A 709-nucleotide genomic window follows, 5' to 3' on the forward strand; every position below is an offset into this window, starting at 1 on the left:
AGGTACATAGGTACTGATTTTCTCTAATCACTACGGGCTAAAAAATTCCCGGAGGGACGGACCCTGCTTGAGATAAGTATATAGAACTAAAGTTATCAAGATATATGAGGCTAACAAAGATAAGGTAAGTATATAGAACTAAAGTTATCAAGATATATAAGGCTAACAAAGATAAGGTAAGTATATAGAACTAAAGTTATCAAGATATATGAGGCTAACAAAGATAAGGTGTTGTTTAGACTGCTGGGGTAAAGGGACTTTTCAGTCCTATTCGGGCAGGATAAACAAGGTATATTCTATTCTATTCTATTCTACTTATTACTTACCAAATTATCTATCCAAGGCGAGTGACCACTACACCATGAGAGCTGACAGATTCAGAATCATTAGCTAAATTCTTTTACTTATTACTTACCAAATTATCCATCTCTTATTATGACCATTTATTTTAATGTCTATCTAGTATCTAATCTTCTCTTTCCCTTTTGTGTGTAGGATTCTCGGGTATCGAATCTTACATGTTTGAAGAGCACGAGATGTTGCGACGAGCTGCCACGCAGACCATGACTAACATGATAGTCAGTGAGGACGTTATCAAGATATATGAGGCTAACAAAGATAAGGTAAGTATATAGAACTAAAGTTATCAAGATATATGAGGCTAACAAAGATAAGGTAAGTATATAGAACTAAAGTTATCAAGATATAT

At 34.1% G+C, this 709-nt stretch overlaps 1 protein-coding gene across 1 annotated transcript in view; it reads left to right on the plus strand.

The window, feature by feature from the left end:
- Nucleotides 1–709, plus strand: part of LOC113472426 — a 15,759-nt gene that overhangs the window by 9,402 nt on the left and 5,648 nt on the right. The window contains exon 2 of the mRNA XM_026832181.1: nucleotides 496–627. Coding sequence (XP_026687982.1) covers nucleotides 496–627 — 132 coding nt within the window. The remainder of the gene's footprint in view (nucleotides 1–495; nucleotides 628–709) is intronic.

The sequence above is a fragment of the Diaphorina citri genome, unplaced genomic scaffold, assembly GCF_000475195.1.
Source record: "Diaphorina citri unplaced genomic scaffold, Diaci psyllid genome assembly version 1.1 scaffold5414, whole genome shotgun sequence".
Classification (NCBI taxonomy): domain Eukaryota; kingdom Metazoa; phylum Arthropoda; class Insecta; order Hemiptera; family Psyllidae; genus Diaphorina; species Diaphorina citri.